This window comes from Alosa alosa, chromosome 1, assembly GCF_017589495.1.
Source record: "Alosa alosa isolate M-15738 ecotype Scorff River chromosome 1, AALO_Geno_1.1, whole genome shotgun sequence".
Classification (NCBI taxonomy): Eukaryota; Metazoa; Chordata; class Actinopteri; order Clupeiformes; family Clupeidae; genus Alosa; species Alosa alosa.
The window spans coordinates 30,060,374-30,085,899 of record NC_063189.1 but is presented as its reverse complement, the minus strand read 5'-3'; the positions used below and the strand labels follow the sequence as shown (position 1 = coordinate 30,085,899).

General features: G+C 41.5%; 3 protein-coding genes across 4 annotated transcripts; 1 reads left to right on the top strand and 2 right to left on the bottom strand.

Moving 5' to 3' along the window:
* Positions 1 to 3,382: 3,382 nt before the first annotated feature.
* On the top strand, positions 3,383 to 14,987 carry LOC125298732 (oxygen-regulated protein 1). The gene is made up of 5 exons (XM_048249567.1): positions 3,383 to 3,471; positions 4,154 to 4,831; positions 5,619 to 5,778; positions 6,239 to 11,121; positions 11,219 to 14,987. Exons 2-5 carry the CDS (start codon positions 4,169 to 4,171, stop codon positions 13,877 to 13,879), a joined length of 8,367 nt encoding a protein of 2,788 aa, XP_048105524.1. The 5' UTR covers positions 3,383 to 3,471; positions 4,154 to 4,168; the 3' UTR covers positions 13,880 to 14,987.
* Positions 14,988 to 19,110: 4,123 nt separating this feature from the next.
* LOC125298329 (protein transport protein Sec61 subunit gamma-like) lies at positions 19,111 to 20,263 on the bottom strand. The gene is made up of 4 exons (XM_048249034.1): positions 20,113 to 20,263; positions 19,760 to 19,862; positions 19,392 to 19,494; positions 19,111 to 19,288 (listed from the first exon to the last, which is right to left on the bottom strand). Exons 2-4 carry the CDS (start codon positions 19,851 to 19,853, stop codon positions 19,279 to 19,281), a joined length of 207 nt encoding a protein of 68 aa, XP_048104991.1. The 5' UTR covers positions 19,854 to 19,862; positions 20,113 to 20,263; the 3' UTR covers positions 19,111 to 19,278.
* Positions 20,264 to 20,396: 133 nt separating this feature from the next.
* Positions 20,397 to 25,100, bottom strand: si:dkey-94e7.2 (uncharacterized protein LOC100141353 homolog). 2 transcript variants are annotated; one of them, XM_048249017.1, is made up of 7 exons: positions 24,950 to 25,100; positions 24,640 to 24,755; positions 24,234 to 24,389; positions 23,656 to 23,760; positions 23,134 to 23,343; positions 22,758 to 22,950; positions 20,397 to 22,575 (listed from the first exon to the last, which is right to left on the bottom strand). In XM_048249017.1, the coding sequence occupies exons 1-7, from the start codon at positions 24,970 to 24,972 to the stop codon at positions 22,473 to 22,475; spliced, it is 906 nt and encodes a 301-aa protein (XP_048104974.1). In that variant the 5' UTR covers positions 24,973 to 25,100; the 3' UTR covers positions 20,397 to 22,472. The 2 variants fall into 2 exon arrangements, with proteins under 2 accessions (XP_048104974.1, XP_048104980.1); XM_048249023.1 differs by having other exon boundaries at positions 22,515 to 22,575; positions 22,731 to 22,950.
* Between the last annotated feature and the right edge of the window lie 426 nt (positions 25,101 to 25,526).

Here is a 25,526-nt window from a genome sequence, read left to right as displayed (position 1 = left end):
ATGTGCTGAATGCAGTCCAGCAATGACTGAAGGCTTTGCCAGAGATAAGTAGGCCTAAAAGTAGGCTAGGTCTAAAATAAAAAGTCAACAGTCATGCCCTATAAGGCTATAACTATGACAAGCGATTTTAACATTTACCCGCAAGTTTGACTATCTGGAATTAACATTGTAGATATCAACAACGTCTTTCTGACTAGTCGTAATTACATTTTGGATAGTTGGAATTGTCATTCAAGATATCTGTAAAGTAATTGTGACTAGTCGAAACGTCAGATAGAGATATCTGTAATTTAGTTTTGACTAGGCAGAATGAAAGGTGAAGATATCTCATACGTCATTATGACTAGTGCAAATTATTGTGCAAGACGTTGCTCTTTAGATCCGTAGCAGAGCCCGTGTATGGCAAGACATTTTAACATTTACCCGCTAGACTGGATATGTATTGCAGATATCTGTAATTCAGTTTTGCCTAGTCAAAACGAACATTTTAGATATCCGCAATTGAATTCTTCCTATCCATAATTGTCATTTCAGATATCCACAAAGACATTCTTCCTAGACAAATGACGCCACATTTGTCATTCTTTTCCATGGAGTTATGACTAGTCAGAATCAAATTGTAGATATCTCTAACTGGAATTACAAATATCTACAATTCAATTGCAGATATCCGTAATTCACATAGTGGATATCTGCAACTGAATTGTAGATATCCGTAATGATAAACCCCATAGAAATGAATGGCAAATGTGGCGTCATTTGTCCTAGGAAGAATGTCTTTGTGGATATCGGAAATGACAATTATGGATAGGAAGAATTCAATTGCGGATATCTAAAATGTTCGTTTTGACTAGGCAAAACTGAATTACAGATATCTGCAATACAGATCCAGTCTAGCGGGTAAATGTTAAAATCACTTGCCATATATAACACATTCTTGAATATCGCAACTAAAATTGTGATAAGGGGCAGCCATGGCTAGATTCGGGCTTGAAATTGGAGAGTTGCCGGTCCGATCCCTGACGAGTAGGAAAAATATGGGTGGGGGAAGTGGTTGAGCACTGCTGAACAGCTGAAGTGCCCTTGAGCAAGGCACCTCCTCACTGCTCCCTGAGCGCCACTGTAGCAGACAGCTCACTGCTCTGGGTTAGTGTGTGCTTTACCTCACTGTGTGCTCACTAATTCATGGATGGGATAAATGCAGAGACCAAATTTACCTCAGGGGATCAAAAGAGTATAATATAAATAGAATTACTTGATGAGGATGAGTAGACATACACACAGAGATCGATGGACAGACCCAATAACAATCTTTTCCCCTTACTGGGTGGTCAGGAGGAAATTACAAACGGAAGTGTCAAAAATATTGACTGGCCAACACCAAAACACAGAACATTGGAATTTCATATAGATCATTTTATGCTTGCACCAGATAGGCTACTATTTTACAATGACAGAGGCATCCTAAAGGGAAAATATGACTTCATAATGTCCCCAAATATCTTTACAAGTAAATATCTTTTGCTTCCAAGGTTACAAATATGCATGCATTCAGTGTTTAATTATTGTAATATAATATCATTTCATAATATTTTATATGATATTATACACAGAATGAAAAATGAATAATCAGATGATGAGGCAAATTTGGGACACTTTTTGGTAGATCACAAATAAAACTATTTAAAATGCTAAACAGGGTGACAATATAATGACATGTTTTCTGATCGGCAGCTAATATTTAATGACATAAAGGTCTAAAACCAAATTCGTCCCATTTTACTTGATGTCCCAATTTACCTTATCTCACCATATAAAAATTACTTCCAAAGAGGTTAAGTTGGTGCTGTAGCCTACTTTGTTACAATTAAAACTAAGTTAAATAAATAATTAAAATATTAAAACTTTTACACATACAGTTATATTTATTTTAGTTGAGTGATATCAGATTGATCAGATCAAATTGATGAAATCACCTAAGCGTTACTGTCTGTGGGGTCATTGGTAGTTTGTCTGCTATCTATGTGGGGTCATCCCTATGTTCCCCGGGTCTTATGTTCCCCGCTCGGGGTTAGGGTTTTAAAAAAGGGTCCTATGTTCCCCGGTCCCATACAAAGCGGGCACCATAGGACCCGGGGAACATAGGTATACGCTCCCATCTATGTCGTCTCAATTATCTAAAGATGTTTAAGAGATAGATTCTCTCTTTCCTCTGGACTTCTCTCTAAGTGTCCTTTCAGTGAACTATGCCCTTGTCTTGCACTTAGTACTTCACTGAATGCTTAATCCTTCTAGAGATACAACTATAAAAGGACGAACACATTGCATCTGCATTACATTTGGACCAAACAACCTGGGTAGAATAAGGTCAAAACGGCAGTATACCACCACACATGATTTTGTTTAAGTATAAGTATAATATACTCTTTTGATTCTGTGAGGGAAATTTGGTCTCTGCATTATCCCAATCTGTGAATTAGTGGAACACACTCAGCACACAGTGAGGTAAAGCACACACCAGTAGGCCACGGCTGCCCCATTTTCATAACTTTACCAAACATTACATGCAATACGGCTAGATTTTGCATGCTGTATACATCCAGTATAATGCTGCTCTTTCAAGACATCTCACGGTAAGCTGTGAACCAATAGGAGGCAGCACCACATCTTCCTGAGAGATTATTGGCTTTAGATGTGCACTGTGTCACACTGTCTTCATCCCTGGCCTCATCCCTCTTCTGCGATCAGGGGGGGCTGTGATATCTGTGTTGTGACTCTGGCCACCACCAGGTGCTTGCTGTTACCCAGGGATGTGCCCATTCCCTCCTGTGGAGAGGCAGATGCATCCCCCCAGTACACTTCCTTTCCCTAGCTGTCAGTCATGGTGTAAAACCGCTCATCTAATCCCTATTAGCCAAAGACTGCTTAGACCTGCTTACATCTCTCCTAGAAAATTAGACTCTGTTTTAACCACATTTGTGATGTCACACGATTGCACGAAAGCAGGAAGAAAAGCTAGACTTAAGTCTTATAATAATAATAATAATAATAATAATAAAAATGATTCACACAAATGTGTTTGAGGTTAGGTTTGAACACTCAACATGGCACATTGACAACTGAATCTGTTCTCTTTCAGTCTCACTGTCTCACCAGCTTCAGCTCCACCCTCTCTCTTCTCAAAAGCATTTTATTTCCTTAAAAATTTATTATCATGGTAATGTCAGACTGAGCAAAGTAAAATTTGTCGAAATGATATGGTCTGTTTTGCCTTTTGCACTCTATACATTAACTTGGTGTAAAATGCTGATTAACTATGGGCGTAGATTATGCAAATTGACTCTGATGCTGCCCGTCCCAAAATAGCCCTGCATTCATTGTTGATCAGCTTTTCACTAGCTTGGCTATGGGAGTCAGCCGTGCTATTTAACCTTTTTCAAAGGAAAGGCCTTCTTCAAAATGTGATATCAGGTATGATAAAGTGTTTTGTAGATATACGGTTTTGACATCTGTTTGAGTTTACAGTAAAATTGAGGTATTTTCATAGTTGTTACTTCAAGTGTGCTATAGTTGCTACAACAACAAGGAATGCACTGGCTAAACTAAATACTACACTGACTCTAAAAAGACAATCCATTTTGACAACTTAAGTTTCATAGATTTGAAATGTCTGCTATACTTGTCAAATTAATATTTCTTAAGATTGCACTGTTACAGTTGTTTACTGTATTATTGCAGGGATTTTTTCCTCTTTGGAGGTTTGTATGCATGGTGTGATTCTGCTATTTTCATGGTGTGATTCTTCAATCTGTTTTTTGACCCTAATTCAAATGACAGACAATGTGCAAAGTCTAACTAAAGGTAATTGAATAATCTGTCGGTTAATTTGTTAATTTATATATGGCAAACATCCGGTCAGGTCAACCCTGCCGCACGCCACATGATAACTTTACTTCACAAGACAATTAACTCTGTGCCTCACTTTGCATGTTGGTCGTTATTTAAAGTAGGTTGAATTCTGTTTTACAGTTTAGTTGGCAGAATTGTTAGAGAGTTGAAATGAGACAGAGATATCTGTTTACTAGTGCAGATACTGTGAGGTTCCATAAATGTCCCGTATCTGCTCAATAAACTGTCCCCTTCTGCTTCCTAGCACCGCACCAGCAACATGAGCGTCACTCCCCACCCTGACCTGCTCCATGCGGGTCTGTCCCCGGGGAGCGTGCAGACGCTGGCCTCCCGGGCTCGGCCTCCTCCTACCTCCAACCCCATCACCTCAAAACGGGTCTGCTTCTATAAGAGCGGAGACCCTCAGTTTGGTGGCCTGCGCATGGTCATCAACGGACGCACATTTAAAACCTACGATGCCCTCCTGGATGCCCTCTCCAAAAAAGTGCCTCTGCCATTTGGGGTGCGCACCATTACCACACCAAGGGGAACCAACTCCATTCGTGCCTTGGAGGAATTTCAGGATGGGGGGTCCTATGTGTGCTCTGACCAGAAGCGAATCAAACCTCTGAACCTTGAGCAGGCCAACCGGAGACAGGTCCCCTGGAATACGACCAGACCCATCAGTGCTAAACGCAGAGGGAACCTCAGACAAATACCTAGAAGAGCTGATTTTGGCAGCAGGGCCGAAAGAATGATTGATAGAAATGTCACAGTGCGGACACCAAAAAGACTAGTGGTTTACAAGAATAGGGACCCCACTGTGAAACGCATAGTGGTCTTGCAAAGGAAGACTGCCCCAACTTTTGATGCACTTTTGGATTATCTTTGTCAGGTTATGCAGTTTCCAGTTGTGAAGCTGTTCACTCCAGACGGGAGACGGGTAAAACAAATCTTTTCACTATCACTGACACTGTCACTACATTTCTATTATGTTATTTGTACTCTATATCAGATCTGTTTGCACCTTTTAAGTATGCTGTAAAAAGTTGAGGTACAAATATATAGTAAAAAACACTGTGAAATTACTGTAAACAATGTTTCAGTAATCTGCAGACATATTTTGTAGTCTAACATTTGTAGTCTTGTCAGTAGAAGTTATTGTGATGTTGAACTCCTGATCTCTACGTTCTGTCACACAGTCAAACACCACCTATGTGGGACTAAGTAAACTGAGGTCAATACAGTCACCATCTGCCTGGCCTTGGCAGTGACTCAGGACTGTGGGCAAGGACCCATACACGTGTCTTGGTTTAATACTGGATTTAACATCAAATGCCCCTTAACTTTTTTTTACCACTGTTATTTCTAGTTCCCATTTCCAGTAGATTTTGTTTTACAAAAATAAAATGCTTCTGCACTTCAAAATAATTCTGTTGTTCAGAAGGAATGGTAACACCTTTTAGAGTCGATGTTGATAGTTGATGTTGATGATGATAGTTGATACTCGATTTCTGTGATTTAGGCTACTTAATTTGTTCACATTTCTTTATCCATGAAACTGCACACAGCACACAACACAGCAACATAGGGAAACTGCAAACACTTAAACATTGGGAAATAATAATGTTTAAAAATTCCTATTTTTTGCCTCAAAACTACATGCTTAACATAAACATTTGTGTTCATGTTCAGCACCATAAGGAGACACTTGTCTTTTCATCCAACAGGTGGAGGGCCTTGCCGGCCTTATACTGTGCTCCGGTGTTGTTGTTGCTGCTGGCAACGAGCCCTTCAGGCTCTTGAACTTCAACTTCCAAGGAGGTCCACCACCGCCAACGACACAGTCAGGCTTTCTGATGGATCAGATCAGAGCCCCGCCTCAAATATGTAAGCATGCAATCAGTCTGACCACTCAAACATACTGTTTCACAGCATTTTTACATACTCAACCAAATCATACTGAAGTTATACATATTTTCAGTTGAATTACAGAGCAAGTGTACGTTAGTAATACTGTGCAGTGTTTCCCACAGAATTTAATTCTATTTGTGGTGGTAGGTTTGCAGAATTAACAGAGCATGCTGTTGCTGGCCAAATATATTGCCTACTGTATTCATTCATGTTGCACATGCTAATGAAAAGCATTCTTACCAAATACAATATTGTAGGCTTTAATGATTATGTAAAACGAAATTGCATATAGGATCCATCAGTTGATTTCTAATTCTAAGTGTTACATTCATATTTTATTTTAAACCTCTGTCCTCTTATTCCCCTGCCTTTTCCTGTCTTTTCTTCCGTGGCACTGGGCTGCATGGTCCAAATCTCATTCTATTCACACATCAAGATAAAAAGAAATCTCCAACCAGCAGCACAAGATCAAGGAAATTCTCATTGTCATCTGAGAGATACTTTGTGAATCAGATCAAGAAGTCCCTCAGTGAAAGTTTGTCTGAGCATGAAAGTCACCACTCCGGATCTCTGGAGACCGAGCTGAACCAACCCTCAGAATCTGTTGACATGGAACCCTGTGTTGGCAAGGCAGGTGTCACTGGAAAGGATTGTCCCATAATGCCAACAGAGGATGACATAGAGAAATCCTTCCGCGTGAACCAGGACGGTAGTATGACCGTTGAAATGAAAGTACGGCTCACAATAAAACAGGAGGAGATGATACACTGGACTACTACGCTAAGCCGCACAAGCGTCTCCTGCCAACAGACCAAAATGCATGCCACGCAGCCCGTATCAGGTCCCAACTCTCCAGACGTCAACAATGACTCCTCCAGAAATGGAGGCCACAGCGCACAGCACACCTCATCTGGGAGGACAGTCGCCTTCAAGGAGCAAGAAGGAGGCCACTGCAACAGTGCTTTGGCTGAGACTTCCAGGAACCTCAAGCACAGTAAGCGGACCCCAACACCAGGGCCAAGACGCGTGAAAAGTAACAACGCATCAGTGGAGAACATAACCACAGTAACAGAGACAGAGGTTCAAGAAAGCACTGTGGGAACATACTCTTACATGGAGCGCACATCAGAGGGAGAGGTCACTGAAGGGTACTGTGTGGTCAGAAGTAGCAGCACGAGTAACATCAGACCAGTACCAAAACCCAGAAAAACAGGATCTGCAGAGGCCAAGCAAAGCACACTACATTCCTCACTAAGGGCTTCAGGTGTGTCAGAGGTCCTCCAGATTCAAAAAAGTGGTCTTGACGTCACAGAGACTTTTATGCACATATATGAGCCCCAGCCACCGGGTAGCTATGACAACTACCTCGCAAATCCTCAGCATGTTGCACAAAAGAGACCCAGTCATAGTGCACCAGTGGCACATAGTAAGCCAGGTTCCACAGACTCAGGGCCTTGTTCATCGAATAATGACTGTGATGTAGATCTTACAAGACTGTCATCAACATCAGATTCTAATAATGGGAAGAAAGATGAGATGTTCTCTCTGTCATCAGAAAGCATGGCCCCTCAACAAACGACTAGGACCAAATTAGCAACAGGCAGGAGCACAGGACAAAAATCCTCATCTGCAAATGAAGATGCCACACATATAAGTCCTGGCAGTAAGAAAAAGAGAACACTCACATCTAGAACACATAAAAATGCATCTCCTTTGTCCTCTGGATCAGACAAAAAGCAAAGAACTACACAGACAGAGTCCTCAAAGACTGTCAAAAGAACAAATTCATCTGACAACATAGGAAAAACAGGAAGTTCACCAGAGAGTGCTCAAAGTAAAAAGACGGGCAGAGTAAAAAAGAGGGAGAAGGATAATAATGGAGGTAAAGTCTCTGCCAGCAAAAGCAGCATGTCGGCATTATCAGCAGAGCAAGGGCTAATTTTAGATGAGAGTGCAGTCAGAGACCTGGCTCATAATCTGAACAGTTCTGAGTCTGAGAAGCCTAAAAAACCCAAAAGGAAAAATGTACAGGATATCTTAGTGTCACATCAAGGTCACACCAAAATGTCAACTCTAAAGCAAAAGTCCATGAGTGATGACAGGGTTAAATCACCAAAACAAAACAGGGAAATCAATGAGAGTATTTCATTGCCTCGGTTATGCTCCCCACCCTCTGTCCAACAGTATGTGGAGACCTGGCTTCAACAAATGCAACCAGACTCTGTTCCCTACTTGGAGGAGTTGAATCTTACTGAGGCAGAGGCTGGAAAAGCTGCATCAAAAGGGTCTTGGGAAAACAGTGCTTCAGAGATAATCAGTGAGGAAGAGGAGAATTTGTCGGCAGAGGATAAATCTGAGGAAGGACAAGAACAACAACAACCTACTCAGAGCCAGCTGTGTGTTGACGAGCCATACGGAATGAGAGGCCTTTGTAGATCGATGCCAAGTGTCCGCGTTCACCCCGCTGAACAGGATTGTCGAAACAAACTGCATCAATCAGCTGAAGTTCTCTTTCCACTCGACACACAGCCATCAGAGGATGTTGAGGCGAACTTAAAGGGAGGTATGAAACCAGTGTTACAGCAGCTATGCTCATCTCTGCAGTCCATAAGACGGGTTGTTATCCCAAACCAGGCTGATTCCTTGGCGAAAGCCCAGAGCCTTCCTGATTTCTCTGTCCAGGTAGCTTCTGTTTTTGGTGCTTCCTCTGCTAAACTCCTCTCGTTCTTGTCTGTCATGGCACTAAAGGACCGCTCTCAGAGCCAAGAGTCACTTGCACTGACGAGTAGGAAGGGCAGCTATCCAGAGGCCCTAAAGGTGATACAGTCTCTTGAAAAGCTGGCAAGTACGGAGGATGAGGAGGAGCTGAGGGCCAGCCTCTCAGATCTACGCAAGTCTACATCGCCCACACTTCAGGAGAGCTGGAAAGATTTCCGTGAGAAGTATGACATTGATGATAACCCCTTACTGTCACCAAAGAATTCAGAGCAGGAATTTATATTGGAGGTACATTCACTGGCAAGTGATCAAAACAAAGATCAAGCATTTGACATTGAACAGCTGATGGAAGAGCTTAGTATGTCTGAGGAATTGAGACAAGAGATATCCTCTCTAGCTGAGGGGGAAATTACTTATCATGATGCAACAGAAGTACAAACAGGGACCACTGACAAAACCTCATATCCAGAGACCACATACACAAGCACAATTATTAGGGCCAATGATATAGAGGACAGCGAAGTAGTCGAAGTTATGTCTATTGCTCAAATGAAAGAAGGAGATAGGGTTGATCTCCAGTGCAAAGACCACACATCACAGGAGGAAAGTGGAGGAAGCCCTCTAGAGGAAGAGTGCAGCATAGCAAGGGATTATGATACAACTAAATCACCTGCAAGTAGCAGGAAAGGGACTTCACATGTGGACAGTTCAGAGAGTGCGAATAAGGAAGAAATGAGTTATTCTGAAGCCATAGAATTACCCTCAGAATATTGTGAAGAATATGTTCACTCCCCTAGAGAAAGCCCTTTAGAGGAAGGTGCAGAACTAAAAGAGGAGGACATGTGTTCTCCAAATAAGGCCAGCGATGAGGAGGCAAAACGCCCAGAGTCTGTGAATACACAAGCTTCTTCACCTCCTGCAAACTCACCTGAACATGAGGCCAGTGATATGGCTAAAGATTACTCTGTGCACAGTGTTTACTATTCAGAACAGGAGGGTGTGGCTTCCACACACGGAGAAGGAAGCCCCACAAACAACAATCCACACAGTTTGTCTGCTGATGATGAGGAATGCATCAGTGAAGGAGTACTCTCAAGCCACAACGCAGAGAGGAAAGCAAGGGTCAGATCAGCTGATGAGGAGGATCGCAATTCTCCAGAGGTCTTACCAAGCCAAAGTGAAGAGGGAGATGAAGAGGTCATTCCTCATGAAATAGATTCTTCTTGTCATCACAGTCAAGTGTCTGAATCAAAGCTCAAGGAGTTTGTGCAGGAAGAATCTGAGCACTGCAATAGCCAGGACCTCGACATGGAGAGTGTGGCCCAGATAGAGGAAGCAGCTACCTCTGGCTCTGATAATTACACAAGCATACAAAAAGACAACTCGATGGACAATTTACAAGTTTTAGAAAATACAAACTCAGCTGAGAGCCTCAGTGTCAGTGGTTCAGAGAGGAAATATTTGAGTTCGGCAGAGAGTGCCAAGAGCCAGAAAACCAACAAATCAAAGAGAGAAAGAAAGGGCAACAGAAGTGAAATGTCTTCTGTTAGAAGTACCACATCTACAAATACTGGAACAAAGAGGGTCTTATCATCTACTGAGGCTCTCCATTTGGGAGTGGCCACATCCAGAGGCTCAACACCTAGAGGGCACATTGCAGACTCCCAGGGACCTCTGCCCAATGTGAGGAAGTCAATGACACCAACCAATCCAGGCCGAATCAAAAAGGTTGCAACCAAGCCCAAATCTCTGCATGAAGATAACCTGAACACCCCCAAAGAAAATCTATCTGGGAGCATTTCAATGCCTTTCCTCAGTGCCCCTCCTTCAGATGTGCATCAGTATGTGGACAGTTGGCTTGAGAAGATGCAGCCAGACACTGATATAGAGGGGACAACCTATCTTGAGTCGGAGAGAAAGGCAGAGTTTCGCATCGGCACTTCCTCATCAGAGAGGTCTGAGGGAATAATGAGTGCGTCTGCACACTTCAGTCCTGAGGAAGAGGGGTTATCTGCAGATGAAAATGCTGATGATAGACCACAAGAACTATCTGGACCAGTCATTCAGATAAGATGTGATGGAGAGCTGGTTGATGACAGCCCTCTAAGAATGAGGAGCTTCTGTAGATCGATGCCGAGTGTTCGGATCCATCCTGCTGATCAGGAGAGGCAGATGAGAGCACACAAGTCCACTGAAGCTCTTTTCCCACTTGAGAGTGAGTCACCACAGGACACCGGGTCAAGCTTTAAGGGAGGTATGAAGCCAATGTTGCAGCAGCTGTGTGCCTCTATGCAGTCCATAAGACTGGCTGTTAGCCCTACGCGACATCTCTCCTTGGAGAAAGCCCGCAGCCTCCCTGACTTCTCTGTCCAGGTGGCTTCTGTCTTTGGCGCTTCCTCTACTAAACTCCTCTCGTTCTTGTCCGTCATGACACTGAAGGATGGCTCCTCCGGCCGGGGATCACAGCCTTCACTACACAGTGGGCAAAGCAGCAACAGTTCCGAGGGCCTAAACAGTGGGAAAAACAGCTGTCCTGAGGCCCTAAAGGTGATGCAGTCTCTTGAAAAGCTGGCCAACACAGAGGACGAGGAAGAGCTCAGGGCTAGTCTTTCCGATCTGCGTAAATCGACATCTCCTAAATTTCAGGAGAGTTGGAAAGATTTCCAAGAGAAATATGACATTGAAGATGGTCCGTTAGAATCACCAAAAAAATGTGGAGCGAGAGTTTGCCCTAGATGTCCAGTCAGAGGCAAGCGACCAAAACGAAGATCAAGCATTTGGTATTGAACAGCTGATGGAGGAGCTTAGTATGTCTGAAGAACTGCGACAGGAAATGTCTTCTCTTGTTGAGGGAGAGATGACTTATCATGATGCAGAAGAACCTCCCACAGGGACCCCTGAGGAAGGCTCACAACCAGAGACTGCAAACACTGTTATTAAGGCTGATGATGTGGAGGAGAGGGAACAAGTGGAAGTTATGCCTGTAGCATATACTGATAATGTAGAGAAGGCAGATTCTATGGATGAAGATAATGTAGAGGAGCCCAGCAACATTCAGACAAAGACAGTAAAGGCTTTCAATTCAATAGAAGAAGGAAGAAGTCTCAGTAATGAAGAAGAGAGCATCAAATGTGAAGAAACAGGATCCCGAACAGGAGAATCAGAGGATATAGATAATGAACGGTTTCTCACACCCCTAACAGAGTCTGAGCCAAAAGACATGGACAGAGACTCCGAGTCTTGGAAAGGTCATGACACAGACCATCAATCAGAAGAAGCCAGATATGAAAGTGGTCAAGAAGAGTCTGTGCTGAAAGACATAGACAGGGAGTCAGCGTCTTGGAAAGGTCATGACACAGACCATCAATCAGATGAAGCTAAATATGAAAGTGATCAAGAGTCTGTGCCGAAAGACATGGGAAGAGACTCCGAGTCTTGGAAAGGTCATGACACAGACCATCAATCAGAAGAAGCCAGATATGAAAGTGGTCAAGAAGAGTCTGTGCCGAAAGACATGGACAGAGACTCCGAGTCTTGGAAAGGTCATGACACAGACCATCAATTAGAAGAAGCCAGATATGAAAGTGGTCAAGAAGAGTCTGTGCCGAAAGACATGGACAGAGACTCCAAGTCTTGGAAAGGTCATGACACAGACCATCAATCAGAAGAAGCCAGATATGAAAGTGGTCAAGAAGAGTCTGTGCCGAAAGACATGGACAGAGACTCTGAGTCTTGGAAAGGTCATGACACAGACCATCAATCAGATGAAGCCAAAAGTGAAAGTGATCATGTGGACCTTGCTGCAGAAAAGGAGGGTCGCTGTGGGGATAAGCATGATGAGGAGGAGGAGGGCCATGTGCAACAGTCGGATGACCTTGGGGAAGAGGAGGAGGGTCATGTGCAGCAGTCGGATGACCTTGGGGAAGAGGAGGAGGGTCATGTGCAGCAGTCGGATGACCTTGGGGAAGAGGAGGAGGGTCATGTGCAGCAGTCGGACGACCTTGGGGAAGATGAGGATGGCACAGGCCTAGCAAAAGACAAATGTAGCAAAAAACAAGCTGATGATTTAGCACAAGCAGATGCTTTAGTGGAAGGACAGAAGGACTCACTTGAGGGTGTCGATTCATGCGAGAGTCACAATGATACTCATAGTGAAAATGGGCTCTATCCTGATGAGAAGGAGGAGGAGAATGACCAACAGGGTTACCCTGGTGTTCTTCTCCCTGGGGAGTTATCTCAGGAGCTGCTGGCGTTTGTTAATAAAGCTCTACTCTCATCGTCTCTGACTTTCACATATGACTCCAATGGTAATCTGAGAATACAGCCTGAAGTAGGTGAAGCAAAGTCTATTACAGAAATGCTCGACGGCAAAATGAACATAGACAGTCAGTATGGTCTGAAACGATTGCCCAGCCCAAATACCTCTGACTTGTCTGACTATAGATCTGACACAGCAGACAGTGGAGAGAAGTCACAGTTGTCTCTTGACATTTCTACAGATGTAGGAGATGAGGAGCCTGAGAGGGTGTCCACTTCACATGATCAGATAGATCAAAACAGTGAAGAGTCAGATGGCAAACTCAGTGCTATAACTGAGAATGGCTCCGCCACGTCTCCCTTAGGTCAAAAGTCAAATGTTACCCCAAAATCTGATCTGAAAAGTGTGTTTAGCTTCAACTCTAATCAGGACACTGCATCAATGGTCTCACACCAGGATAACACATACTTATCAAGTTCATTGAACGGAGATTCAGAATCTGTGCAGTGCTTGTCTTTTTACTCTCAAACAGATCTCCGCGAAGGTGTGCTAATTGACAAAGGCAGGTGGCTGCTGAAGGAAAACCACCTCATCCGAACATCACCTCCATTGACCATGGGAATGTATGACCAAGTGGACTCATCTTCTGTTGACTCAGGTCAGGATGAAGATGTACCGTCCTCACAGTACCTCAACCATCAGTCCCCGCTCGCTGTCATATCCTCATCGGAGTTGGAGGAGATGGCTAAGCCGTCAACCCCTAAATGCACGTATTTCACAATACCACACAGTAGTGACTCAGACCCTTTCCTAAATTACAAGAGCAGCAGCAATGGCAGTGGTAGGCATGGAGAAGTCACGAGGGGGAACAGGGTCTCCCCACAAGAGCAACCAGCAAAGACATGGGCCAAGAAGAACAGCAGCTTCTCCTCGTTTGCCTCTGTGGAGTTCAAGCTTCCAGATGGAAAGATTCACCCACAAGGGGGAGCTGCCGTGGAGCGGCCGGCTCGGTCTCAGACCATTGGAGGTAGAACTCTGCAGGAGGAGGACTCCACAGAGTCACTGCAGCTGCGCTGTGGCCAGAACTGCCCCATACTATGAATAAAACAGACATGGGCGACTCAGTGTGAGGCTCTGGGTCAGCTGCCTTGCAGTGTCAAATTTGTGCTTTATTTGCCACATACCTCTGCAGGACAGAAACACCATTTGTAGAATTGTTTGGAATGTTTGAGGTTGTCAAGGATGCTCTACAAATGTATTCAGGTCAAGGTGAAAATAACCACACCACATTAGAAATGGATACTTGTGTGGACATTTTAAAAGAGGAATGTGTTGTTTAAACTGATGGTGCCTGTGCTAGGATTTGACATTTTAAGAATCCTTCAAAATATTTTGTGTGTGCTTGTAAGGATTTTTTTCTTCTGCACAGCAAGAGAAGCCTGATATATCCCATGTTAAAGTACTTGAACGTATTATACATCCGAAGTGGTATTTCTTTTGAAATATATAAGTCAAATGTAGTCTGTTCTTGTTTATAAATACAGTGTTCAAGGGTAATATTAGTATGCAAGTTACTAAACAGATACACTTCAAGCATGCTTACATCAGGCTGTGGCACAGATACATTTTATGTATGAAATATATAATGTTATTCCCTGATTATTCATGTTTGGGGATTTTTTTTTTCAAGCAAAACGATGTCCTCCCCAGTCTTGCAACACAAAGGGGAAAGGTTTATAATAACCAAATAGTTTTCTGTGGTTGCTATTATTTATGCCTCACATTGGTTGATTGTTAATGTCTTTTGTTGAATATCAGTAGTAGTAAGTCAGTGTATATCCAGATATCATCAGGAGTCAACTATGCTCATGACAAACCTCTGACTGATAACATCTTGAGATTTGGGGTCATTATGAAACCTATTACACTGTTGGGGATGTTAAAAGCTGTGGTGATTTGCAATGTACTTGTGCCATCTTTTTGACTGAATGCACATCATACATCTATGAAGCTAAGATCATGGAGCATTGACTAATATTGTAAAATCATTTTTTATCTGTGTTTCTCAGACATTGCTCTGATATTTCCTTCTTAAGATAGTGTTCTTCACATCCAATTCCATATTTGTAATCAATGCACAATACAGTAAAGTGTAAGGGTAAAACATAGTATCCTGCATTTTGTTTTCTAACAAATATGAAATACAAATATTTCCCCTATATGAGACAGTGTTTCATTCGAATGCATTTTGTATTCCATTTTTGAGGATTTCTTTAATTTGACAAATAATGGGGTATAGTGACAAGGCAGCTAGCCACCATTCGGTTTTTAAATGTCCGTTGATGTATATTTTTTCTGAGTATAATAAAATCACATTTCAAAAGATGTTTTTTTTTATAAACAGACAAACACAAAATATGATATTGTAAACAACAAAAGTACAATTTTATTGCACAAACATAATTGGCTTTATGTTGCACATACATCTATGAGAGATTAGCTCCATGATGATATTACAGATGCCACCTTCCTCCACTCCTCAAAAAACAGTAGCAATAACAGAAACCAAATAAAAGATAACCAACACAAATAATTACATATGTAGGACAACACATACTGTAACACAGCAATTTTGCAAAAAGAGTGAAAACATTTATTAAGAACTTATACATCTTGCTGTGTAACATATACTGTTAATTTCTAACTTACATGAAAAACACAGTACATAATAGTATAAACTAAAGTAAACATAGCTTGCTGATATATATTGCTATAGAGCTAGACTAAGAGATATTGTGTCGACGGACAATTCTCAGTCTTTTAACTTTTCAGTTATTAACTTTTCAATTAATGGTTTCGAGTGGTTGTTTCATCTTCCCTTGGGTTAGACTAGGGTGTTACACAGCAATGATCTCGCAGATTGACATCCCTTCTTATGAAAATGTACAAGAAAGGATCCACCAGAGGGGTAAACTGAACAAGTAGACCCGCAAAATACTTGGGAATACAGAAAGTGTGTTTAACAATGTACATGTAAATACTTAGAAAGCATAGAGGTAAGAAGAGCACACCATATGTTCCAGCAACCATTCCCAACAAATGCATAATCCTTTTCTTCTCCTCGTCAGGTATTGATCGAACAGACCTTATTGCCCTCCACGTGCCAGCGTAGCATATAACAACACACATGAACAGCACAAGAAATAGGACAGCCCTGAGATTCAGATGTGGTGGTATGAGGAAGTATTGGTCAATATCAAAATCCAAACGGCAAGACAGATCTGGACAGAACGTTTGATTGTGTGCATTCCCTGGTACCAAAGAGGACGTGTCACTGCCACACATCTCTCTACTGAGATGCATATATGAACCCAATGCTACCAAACTGTCCCAACAGAAACATGAAATGAGATGAAATGAGAGCATGGTCTATTCTCTCTAGCTCATATAATATGTGCAGGGGTTTCATTAAGACCTGAATGAGGTCTAAAGCAAGGAGGTTGATGACATAGACAGGGGTGGTGTGATCTACCCTGACTAGTCGCATTACAGCATAACACGCTAAGCTCACTGCAGGCATACCTACAAAAAATAGGAGACTTTGTGCAATGATGTCTGCTTTCTTAATAGCATCCATTGTGGCATTACAGACGACATCAGATGTGTTGTAAGACATGGTGGTGGTATGGGAGTCTCAGGGTTTGTATTCAGCAGGTCCCAAGGTCCTATATTGGGGAGTAATGGGACATTTCATTCTCAAAACTGTAGCAAATGGTCTCCTCAGTTCCTAAACATTTACAGAATTGTGTTAAATGAAGAGGTGAAGCAGTACAGTGGTAAACAAGCTCCCGCCCCAACTTTTTCTGTTTTGGGATTGTATTATTTCCTGTAGATGATGAACTCCCCAAATACTTCACAATTTTATGTTAAGAATCATTACAATTACATTGTTTCATCATTTGTGCACACATGTTTACACAGAATGATGAACCCTTTTTGCTTCTAAGAGACCCTGCCTCTCTGGTAGGAATGCTCTTTTTCAAACCCAATTGTGTTGCCAGTTAGTCACCAGTTAGTTGTGAAACATTCCTCCTTTTGTTTTCTCTATCATTACACAACTTTCCAGCATTACATGTTGCTGGCATCAAATTCAAAATTAACATATTTTCCATGAAATAGTCAAATTTGACTTCAACATATAACAACTTGCTTGTTACAGTCCCCTATCTATGTTAAATGTCTGTAAAATAAATTATAAATGTATAAACTTGTCATGTGTGATTTTTGAAAACACTAACCCAGAACAGCAGGTTCAGAGGAAGCTTTTTCCCTGCGGCTGTCACTCTACTGAACACTAACTCTCAGTTACAACCAACTTTTCTGCTTCTTTGCACTTCTGGTTAGATGCTAACTGCATTTTATTGTCTCTGTACTTGTACTCTGCACAATGACAATTAAGTTGAATCTAATCTACTGTAATATATTTGTGGTAAAGGACTTACAGTATATGGTATAATGCCAAAAAAGGTCATAAAACTCCACCTGTAATCTTCTGTGTGATGAAAGGGGTCGTTAGGAACAGATATACCTAGAATGCCCAAAATACTTCAAATGAACACACATATTCCTAGCTCTATAACTGGGAAACACATTTGTTTGGCTGTTGGATCTCAAGTAACAACACCTCACAAGAATCAGACTGTACATTGACATGACAGATACCATTAAGTCTTAATTACCTTTTACAAAGTAATCTCTACTTTAAGCAGTACAGGAATAGCCTAGGCTAGCCTAGTTTGGAAATATTCTATTCACTTTAAATTTGATACATACATGTTCCCCATTTTGAGTTTTGCACTTTAATTTAATGTTTATTGTCTACATTGTCATATCATGTCTATGTCTGGAGATTAAAGCATGTCTATGTCTGCATGGGAAAGTGGCCTATAATCAAATGCCTGGCCAGTGCATTTAAAGAAATTGACAATAAAAGCCGACTTGACTTGACTTTAGTTTCCTGGAAAACAATCAGAAAAACTGTGATGTACTGACACAGAGTTACAGAGGCTAGAATATTGTTTTCTCATTCTGCCGGATAACAAGCATCTCTGAACTGACCACATTTCAGCCCTCTAGGTCAGTGGTTCTCAAACTTTTTTCAGTGATGTACCCCCTGTGAAATATTTTTTTCAGTCAAGTACCCTAACCAGCACACAAGAATTACCGCTACGCTTCAACCACGACTCCATTGACTGTGATTGACAGGTGATGGCGGGTGCATGTTACAGGTTGGGTCGAACCATCCTGGTATGGGGGGGGACTCTGGGTTTTTAGGATAATGAAATAGCCTACTGAAATATAAAATTCATTTTATGAACTTATATTTTTCTGAAATATTTATTAAATAATTGTTTTTAAAGTATTTTTTGCATGGATTCTACTTTTTAAATACCCTGGAAATCCAGAGTTCTTGCGAGAGCACAATGGAATTGTCTCTGCAAGACACTCTGGCAAGGGGCAATGATGCACGTTACTTTTACCCCAACATTCTGGGGAACCAGCTAAACTGATGAAGACAGCGCTGCAACGTTGAGAACAGTACACATTGGTCGTAGTGTTATCCGATTGCGTCGAAGTCCGAAATCATTCAGAGTAAACATGGTCTAGTGTTATCCAATTGCGTGCAGTGAGATTTTTAAATGCATGCTTGTTGTCGCCCCTTGAGTTGGGCCATTACATTGTTCTTGGCCAGACCCTTAATATATCTAGATGATCAGGGTATGGATTTTTCAGGCTACTTTTTAAATATATGTATATTTTAAAATCTCACGTACCCCCTAGAGTGCCTTCAAGTACCCCCATTTGAGAACCACTGCTCTAGGTCACTTGATATGACTTAGAAACACAACTGCAGCCCTAGCATCAGGTCTTGTGAAGCTGTGTGCAAAAGTAGATCAATATAGAATGAAAACTACTTTAGACCATTATTTGCCAAGGTATGCTGATGCATTTAGTAAAATGCCCTATGGAAGAACCCCTTTGTGTAGAAGCATGATCTTGGTCTCAAATGAAAGGCAACACTCGTTTCATGCTTGTATTTGGATTATATGGTTTCTGATATTGAATGACTACACTAAATATGGAATAATTACAAAAAAAGATAAATCTTTACAATTTCTATTTCAATTTAATTGGTGGACTATACATCTGCATAACTAATATTGGATCAAATGACATGAATATTCCATTTCTATGGATTTGTGTGAATATTTCCAGACCCAATATGCTATATCTAGCATATTGCTAAATGAGTGAAAGGATAAATAGCCATGTGCAAAGACTGATAGGCGGATTTATTCACAAAATACAAATGTTTCAGACATGTTAAATTAAGACATACAAAAGAATAAATCATTCCATGTCACGAGTCATAAATCATCCCATGTCACGATTCAAGTCCCATAACCAAGTCATGGATCTCAGTTTAGAAGGGATTCTGGTTAGCCACCCCTGTAATATAAAGAATTTTAAGAATAAGAAAGCCATTTGTTTCACTCGCATCAATTCTGCCATTGTACTACACATGAATACTATATTTGTCAAAGATACTTACACAATAATGTTATTAATGGGGATGTGAATGAGTTTCACGAAAAATCCGATAAAGCCCATGATTGCAAAACCAATTGCTGTAGCCAGGGCGATCTTCTGGAATTCTGGAATTGGAACATTTTCGCTCAACGTTAATTGGTGAAGTCAAAAAATCTAAAACACTACCTCTTTACCAGAACAGTCTTTATTTGCACGAGATTCAGAAAGATCTGTAGATTTGTCCTGTGATAATAGCAGTCTGTAAAATGCATGTCATGATTTTTTTTTATATTAGAGAGAAGGCCTATATGATTAGTGTGTCTTATTAGGCTACGTCATAACATACATTAACAAACAAACAGACACCCATTTTAATTTAGTTTGACTCACCTTTTCTGTCAGGTTTTGTGCATCTCTTCACCAGCCTTATGGAGTCTTTGACAAACTGCCTTCCTGGCTCCACAAACTGCACCACCTGATCCATTGCTACAGGCTACATTGAAAGCAAAAGTTATTCAGAAAAATAAACATCTAGCTTTTTACATAGGCCTACTTAAGTTATTACAATTTAACGTTCGATTAACACAACCAACTTGGATCTACTTTTTCGAAACTGAGCGAACGGCCATTAATAGAAAGGCCAAATCGTAGGCCTAGGCTACACCGAAACTACTAAATGAAAATATTTTTCATTGATTTCAAAGAAAAAAAGATTAATCATCTCGTACATGTAGACTACTCACCTTTGTTTTAGGATGCAAGAGGAGGAATGGGACCGAATACAGTCGCTCGGTAATAGTTCTAAACAGAGCCACGTATCGTAACTGAGTCTTAAAACGATGACGACGCTTCGAACTCACTCATGCGCAATTGCGCACTGGTGTCATTCCTCCTTGCTCTGTTGTTGAGTCGTCTACTTCTACCATCAGTATCGCCATCTAGTGGCATGTAGGCTCATCGTTCGGGTTGTCCAGGTCAACGACCACTTTCCTTCTGTTGCTGATTAACTCACAAGAGAGCAGCCGTGGAGCAAGTTTGACGGATCATTTGATTATTTTAATTAAAAACCACTTACTAACTAACGAAACAGAAGATGGAAAGTAGAGTGGAATCAAAGGACCGAGAGAAATCGATTGACATGTGGGCCTTTACTCCCACACTAAGTGTGAACTCATGGAGAATTAGACATCACTTAAGAAACAACTGTCAGGAAATGTTCTACTTGATAAAAGCCTATATTTTAATTGTTTTCTTCAAACCAGATCATACAAATCAGCAATGCACAATGACAGAACTGAAATAATTGGCACAAATTGAAATAAGAGCAACAGATTATCCGGTGGAAAATGATGTGGATAATGAATTTGGTAGTGTGTATGTGTGTGTGTGTGCGTGTGTGCGTGTGTGAAGTTAAGAAAGGTGTGAAGGTGGAAACCGCTGCTAAAAATCTAAATCTGATCTAAATCTAAATCCTCCCCCCTACTTGTAGCCATGAAACTGGAAGCCATTAGAGAAGTAGCTCTGGTAAAGATACAACACCTCTTTGCAAACATTCACATCCCACAAAATGTTCTACGGGACATGAATAATAAAACAGTTGAGGCCGTCAGGAAATGGCTGGGACTGAACTCTCATTCCACCAGGGAAATAATCTTCTTCACACTCAAAGGGGGTCTGGGGGTCCCAAATGTGGAATGGACTTACTCCACTACAAGAATACCACACCTCATCAGCATGCTCAACAACAACGATGCTACAGTCAGAGAGCCAGAGCTTCTCTCCTATTGGACCTCAGGAAGAGAAAGGTCCCTTTGGCCACAGGCAACCAAGACAGCTTCCTAGGCTTCAGGAGGAAAAGCAACGGTAAACTGGACACACAAGCCAAAGGTTTCAGAGTTCGTTCAGACTGGCCAGACCTAAACGACCTGTGCAACAGACTGGCAGTTAAATTACACTGGACACAAAGCAACTCACATACTGCACCAGAGGTATCTGACGCAGTGGTCACAGATCCATCTTTTACTGTGGAGGCCACAATCTGTCACAATAAGACACAACACCCACTACAGAGCACAATAGCAAGAATATCCTTACTGAACATCAAACAGATGGACACAAAACAACTCTGGACTGGACTAAGAATGCAGGGAAAGTTGGCATGTCTTGACTTTGCTGACCACTCTACCTCTCATTCAAATGCTGCAATGGGGAGGATATTCTTTGCTAAACTGTTAAGGCCAGACTATAGGTGCTACCAACCAGATACAACCTAGCATTATGGTACCCTGAAAATCACTATCCACACTGTATAATGCATTCTAACTCTGATCACCTTGAATCAGTTGCTCATATTGTGGTTGTAATATGTACAAAGAGCTATGCACAGCACGCCATGACCGTATTGTTGATCTCATTGCCAGTTGTGTTCAAGACATATTTCCAAAAATTTGCCAATGTATTAACACTCATGCGTAATACCAGACTAATTCAACAGCTCTGATGATGTGTTTTGTAACATCCCTAACACCCCTGATGCTGTGCTTGTGGATACAGATAGAAAGGAGGTGCTAGTCCTGGAAATAGGTTGTGTTTGTGATCTGTATATGGACATAGCCGTTTTTGAAAAAAATGACTAAATACCAACTCCTCCTTGCAAAGGTCAGTGACCTAGGCTATGCATGTAGGTTTGTGGCATTGCAGCCTGGGACATGTCCACAAACTGACTGTTAGTGGACTAAGACTGGCAGGGCTACCAATTCTGCTACATATCAGGTGTGATAGGCAGCCTTGCTGTGTGGCGTAAGCGATGCTTTATACCCTTGAATGTCAAAGCTGTGTTTTCTCTGAGAATATTTGAATACTTTCTGTAAGAAATTTGATTGGCGGATTCAAATAAAGAAACCATGTGTGTGTGTGTGTGTGTGTGTGTGTGTGTGTGTGTGTGTGTGTGTGTTAGTGGGTCTATAAGTAAATAAGTAGGTTAGTAAGGTCAATATTGAAGCTGTTGCGGTGGTGGCCATAGTACATACTGTACATGCCCTTCTAACATCTCATGGTAATTCCATGCGTAATTGAAAGGCGTGCATTCAATCAAATCAGTGGGTTACTCCCAGGTAATTCCCAGCATCTGGCAGCTGAGCACCCAGAGTTTCTCTGCCATGACGTCGTCTCTTGCTGCCCTGGAGCAACTGGCCGGGGAACAATTGCTGTGGGAGTTCAAAGGCAAAATATGAATATAATACACCATTCAGGTCAATGTAATGACAGAAGACAGAAGTTGATACAGACACATAGTGCATACATTCATGTGTCTATCCATCCATACTTACATACATTCATGCATGCATTCTGTTTAAAATACCTTCTGAGTGTAGTGTGTGCTGTTCACCTGTAGTATCCACCACTTTCTGCGTCCAGCTCGGGCTCCACAGCACAGTAGATGGACGTCTGAGCTCCCTGCACTACTGTCTTGGTGAAGGGCCTGACAATCTTCCACATCACCAGCAGTGGGATGTTCATGTGCCTCTTCAGCTCTGTGCGCACCACTCCCGGGTGTATGACGTACACATTTACTCCTGTACCTAATGAGATTAAAAGGTCCACAGTTTACAATACCCCGAGTTACCACAACATAATTTTCTATAAATGTGATGAACGTTATATTTAAAAATGTATACTTTATTTATTAGTATAATCATTGATAATCAGTTGTGCGATATGTGTCCTGGTCTGGTATCATGAAAATGAAGTAGCCCAACACAAACCTTTGAGCCTTTTGGCCAGGGCGCGGGTGCTAAGGATGTTGGCCAGTTTGCTCTGCCCGTATGCTCGTCTGCTGTGGTAGTGCCTCTCGCTGTTAATGTCATCGAGCTGGATGGACCCCCAGCTGTGTGCCATTGAGGACACATTGATGATCCTTGCAGGCGCAGACCTTTTCATTAGGTCCAGCAACAGGAAGGTCAGCAGGAAATGACCTGAAAGACACTCGTCGTTAGCCATTTTGTTGTTTAATCCCCATCTGCCCTCCACCCTTGTACCAATTGTGTGTACACATCATTTTGGGTGTAATGTTTAAGGTGCTGTCCACACGAAAACAACGAAAACGATATTTTTGTGAAAACGATAGTGTTCACATGAAAATGGCTCTTTGGATGCCTGAAAATGCATTTTTTTTGTTTCGATAACGGGTTCCAGAGTGGGATTTGTTTTTAAACGCCGCCTGTCATTGCCGTGTGGATAGGCAACAATAAATGTATGAATATTCTGAATCTGAAACGAGTACTCACCCAAATGGTTTACACCCAACTGCATCTCAAAGCCATCTGCTGTCTTTGAATAGGGGCACATCATTATTCCAGCATTGTTGATGAGAACATTCAGTTGCCTCTCCTCTGTCATGTGATGTAAAAAGACATGCACACATTATTTAAAAAATCTGGCAACAATTGATGGCAATAGATGACATCATAGGGCCATAATTTAGATTATGGGCAAAGTTCAAAGTCTAAAGTCTATATGAAAATAATTGATTAACTGGGCAAAATATGTTCATTTAATACCATGACCAACACCCTAAACACAAACATTGGTTGGGTCCGCTCAGTGCAGAACACCACAAGAAAGCTTTATTTCATGCAGGAGACATTTTGTTTATTAACTTGCACTTTTTGCCTGGTGGTAGGCTATATCTTTTGTATTGTATGCTATGGCTACATCCTAGCCTGGGAACGTGACCAATCAGAGTGTATTTCCTTTGCTCTGGCATTTGAGAATGGGTGTGTATTAAGTATTAGCCAGACAAGGGAAATCTGTGTGTCTGGAAAATGAGAGATCAAATGTCTCCCACTCCCAATTGTAAGCTTACCTCTATTCATTACCTCTGCAAATTCTTTGATGGACTTGGTGTCAGACAGGTCCAGTTTTCTGATCACAACATTTTGATTTCTTGATTCCTCTGTGATCTCTTTCAGGGCGTTCTCAGCCTTTTCAACATCTCTACATGCCATGATAATCCTTGCTCCTATAAGCAGCATCACCGAAAGAAATGCACCAGATTGTTAGCTATTGCAGTGCAAAGCAAGGACTGCAAACAATTCAACTGTTAATAAGTTAGGGGATAATAAAAGTAAAAACAAATGATAAAAGAGGGAAAGAAAAATTAAACTCTTTGATTTTCTGACGCCTTACAACAGTGTGTGTGTGTGTGTATTTCTATGAGTGTGAATGTTCTAGAAACATTTATGGAATAAATACAGAAATGGAAAAAGAACCTCTTTTGGCCAGGTCTCTGGCTGTTTCTTTGCCAATCCCAGTGTTGGCGCCCGTTATGATCACAGTCTTGCCATCCAGTCTTGCTGAGGAAGACCACTGGCCACAAAAAAATGCTCTGTGATGAGAAGATTTCAAAGAAATTCATGTTTGTTTCATGTCTGTTTTTGTAACTGGTTTTCTGTGTGAGCAAAGTCAGAGTAAGATCACACCTGAACACGGCTGAAGTGTTACTTCCTGTCTCCCACTGCTTCATACACAGTACCCCGGCATGAGTCTCTAGTAAACAGCTTTAAGTATTAAGAGTCTTACCTTAACGTGTATATGTTAGCCATGTCCACTGAGCTACTTGGAATCCTTCCAAAATTACAGCATAGTTCAACTCAAATGTAGATAAAACATTATAGGCGAAGCACTATGTGTGCTTTTTTGCCATTGTCAGTCACAGTTCGATGAATGTTCTGTGCTTTTGAAAGCCGTGGCTAGGTTTTCTGTGCGGCAGTTTGGATTATGCAGTAGGCTAATCCTAGATAATCAGCTGGACCCTAGCCACAACATGCTATTTTACATAGTCTAGGCATACATTCAAATAATATGATGCCTTTAATATCTCATAGATTACCAGTATTTACTGACAAAGATGTTGACCAAGAAGACTAAGTGTTTTCTTCTTTAAAGGGGGTGATGCTGTAAGAGTAGCCTAAACTAAAGTGTGTTCCTTTAATATATAAAATATTGGTAAAATATTTAATACTGCTCAATTTGATGCTGATGAACATTCACTATGACAAAAAGTGTTGAAGCTTCACTGCAATTTTTCTCAAATTCTGCATGTGTGCAAGAGGATTCGTTAATCGTAGGAAAAAAAATATTCTGCATTTTTAAGTTC

Bases quoted from the DNA above. Each gene is read 5' to 3' on its own strand.
- LOC125298732 (XM_048249567.1), top strand. From the start codon at position 4,169: ATGAGCGTCACTCCCCACCCTGACCTGCTCCATGCGGGTCTGTCCCCG. The intron at 4,832-5,618 runs GTAAAACAAATC...TTCATCCAACAG, and splicing joins TCACTCCAGACGGGAGACGG to GTGGAGGGCCTTGCCGGCCT. The intron at 5,779-6,238 runs GTAAGCATGCAA...TCACACATCAAG, and splicing joins CAGAGCCCCGCCTCAAATAT to ATAAAAAGAAATCTCCAACC.
- LOC125298329 (XM_048249034.1), bottom strand. From the start codon at position 19,853: ATGGATCAGGTGGTGCAGTTTGTGGAGCCAGGAAGGCAGTTTGTCAAA. The intron at 19,495-19,759 runs GTGAGTCAAACT...TTCCAATTCCAG, and splicing joins CACAAAACCTGACAGAAAAG to AATTCCAGAAGATCGCCCTG.
- si:dkey-94e7.2 (XM_048249017.1), bottom strand. From the start codon at position 24,972: ATGGCTAACATATACACGTTAAG. The intron at 23,344-23,655 runs GTGAGTACTCGT...AGTGTCTTTCAG, and splicing joins GTTGGGTGTAAACCATTTGG to GTCATTTCCTGCTGACCTTC. The intron at 22,576-22,757 runs GTGAACAGCACA...GAACTCCCACAG, and splicing joins GAAAGTGGTGGATACTACAG to CAATTGTTCCCCGGCCAGTT.